Below are 2,211 nucleotides of genomic sequence, written 5' to 3'. Positions count from 1 at the left end.
GGGGGGAGGGCGGGGCCGCGCTCAGCGGGGGGGGCCCGGCCCCGCTGCCGCGGCCGGCGCCTTCGCGTGCGGAGACGGTGAGGAGAGGAGAGGGGTCCGACGGCTGCCGCTGAGGAGACCAGTACGGGAGGCGAGGAAGCCCAAATGCAAGAGGGAGAGAGGTGCCGGGCTCCCGGGGGGTGGAAGGAAGGCCTAAATGCTAGGCTTGTGACAGCAGATAAGGTTTTTAACGCTAAAAGTCATTATTAGAAGCCAGAAAGTTTGGTTGCCGCTTAGATGTAGGAGTTCCACAGTAGCCCTGAAAGCCCCTTTATTATATGAGCAGCAGTACTTCAATTCTCTCTTCTACTGGACAAATAAAAGGCAGCAGAGTGATTTCAGAGGAAAGATAAGTGAGTGACAACAGAAAGCTTTTTAGGAAGCAACAGGACATCAGTATGAGAACAAGAAGTATGAAGACCCGCAATCCAAGGGGTGCCTCTGGGGGAGTTTAAGGGCAGAGATACAGGAAAGCCATCAGAGGGAGGTATTGCCCAGACTGTTCCTCGTATTAAGTCTTTTCAGGAAGAGTACATCATCTAGGAACACGGGAGTTCACGGAAGGTGGTAAGAAGAATGCTGAATGCTCTGAGCAGGCACCAGAGGAGGTGAGAAAGAAGCGCTTATCGTCCCGCTACTGGCAAACCTAAGAGCAGCTGGGACTACAGAGCTTAGTGAATGGCTCAGCCCCAGCCGTAGGACACCCCTGGCTGCTCCTCAGGACAAGCCTTACTGCATGCTTTTCTAGGTACAGTATCCAAAATAGCGGTTGGAGCGCAGTAGTGCTGATACGCCTGGGAGTTGCTTATTTCAAGGCAGATCAGAGGCTCTGCAGAAGCTATAATGCGTTAGTAGCCAACAATCTTGCTTGAGCACCTCCATAAAACTCTCTAGGATGTTCATGGAGAGCAACCCAGGTTGTGCAACCTAATTAAGCTCGCAATCTTGCTACAAACTTAGGACTGAGTAGTTTTTGCATGCTGTTTTACCCCAAATGATCCTTACCCCCCAGAAAAGCATGGGCATTTCCCCTTATGTTAGCAACTCACCGTATTTTAGTTCACAGATCTGACTGTCTTTCTTCTTTAGTTTCTCACAGATCTTTTCCACGGGGATGTGGTGACTCATGGGCTTTGATACCTCATTAATGATTTTGGTGGCTGCATCACTTGTGGCCCCAATATAATAGCACTAGAGGGAAGAAAAGAATGAGGTGGGGATGTGTGGAGAAACGCTTCTAAAATGAGTTTCCTGTCCATCTTCCCTCCTCACTTGGCTTGGCAGCTACATGTTTACCATTACAGAACCTTTCCAAGTGACCGCTACAGACAGGCAAAAGGAAGCCCAACTCTGAGCCCAGGGTACCAAGCAGATGTTTCCCATCACACTGCTTTTAAAGGCATTGAGGCTGGTTGTCTTGTTTCTCAACTTTTTTAAAAAAATCAAATCTGATTAAGAATAATGTTTTCTTCATTCAAAGAGAAAGACTTTCTGAAGTGCATTTCTGCATTTCTGATGGCGTCTCTCTGCAATTTTCTTCTCAGGAGAGTTCAGGGCCTTGTCCTTGGGGCTTTTCATTTGCAGATTGCCTTCTGGTTTTAGGGCAATTTGGTTTTCCTTTATTTAGTTTTCAGCTAAACAACCAAAGAGCGTAAATACCTTAACAGCTTATATAGCACCCCAAATCGTTTAAGGGACAAGGAAGTCCTACAGCAAATAAGAGCTTTGTAATCCCCAGCGCTTCAGTAACAGAGAGAAACAAGGTGAGCCAGTAAGATCTTTGTTGACAGACTGGTTTTGTTTGTGTGGTGGTTTGGTTTTTTTTTTTTTGTTTGTTTTGTTTTTTAATGTGAAGAAGTTAAACTCTTATAAAAAAGCCACAGGACCAGTTGTGGCCACAGAGCTAGGAAGAACAGCCCCTGAGAAGCCTTATCATACAAACTCCAAAGCACTAATTTCCCCTCATCTGCCAAGTATTCTACAACTTATTCCCTCAAAAGGCAAGTGTCACCGACTACTTACCAGGCGATTCTCTTTGCCTTTTGCTTCTTTGCAGGATTTCAAGAGCTCCTTTTCAATACTGGCAGGTGTGAACTCAACGTCGTTGTCCTTTAGACTCTGGTAGAACCTTCCCAGGAACGTAACGCACACTGGAAGGGAAGATGGATGGAG

The 2,211-nt window shown here is 46.8% G+C and overlaps 1 protein-coding gene across 1 annotated transcript; it reads right to left on the bottom strand.

The window, feature by feature from the left end:
* Window positions 1–794: 794 nt before the first annotated feature.
* Window positions 795–2,211, bottom strand: MANF (mesencephalic astrocyte derived neurotrophic factor; the record flags this gene model as incomplete). Its single annotated transcript, XM_035894679.1, has 2 exons — window positions 795–1,230; window positions 2,062–2,211. Coding segments are annotated over 2 exons (309 nt in total), but the record flags the coding sequence as incomplete, so codon positions are not given.

The sequence above is a fragment of the Egretta garzetta genome, unplaced genomic scaffold (assembly GCF_000687185.1).
Source record: "Egretta garzetta isolate BGI_Z169 unplaced genomic scaffold, ASM68718v1 scaffold215, whole genome shotgun sequence".
NCBI lineage: Eukaryota > Metazoa > Chordata > Aves > Pelecaniformes > Ardeidae > Egretta > Egretta garzetta.
This window is presented reverse-complemented; position numbering and strand designations above follow the sequence as displayed.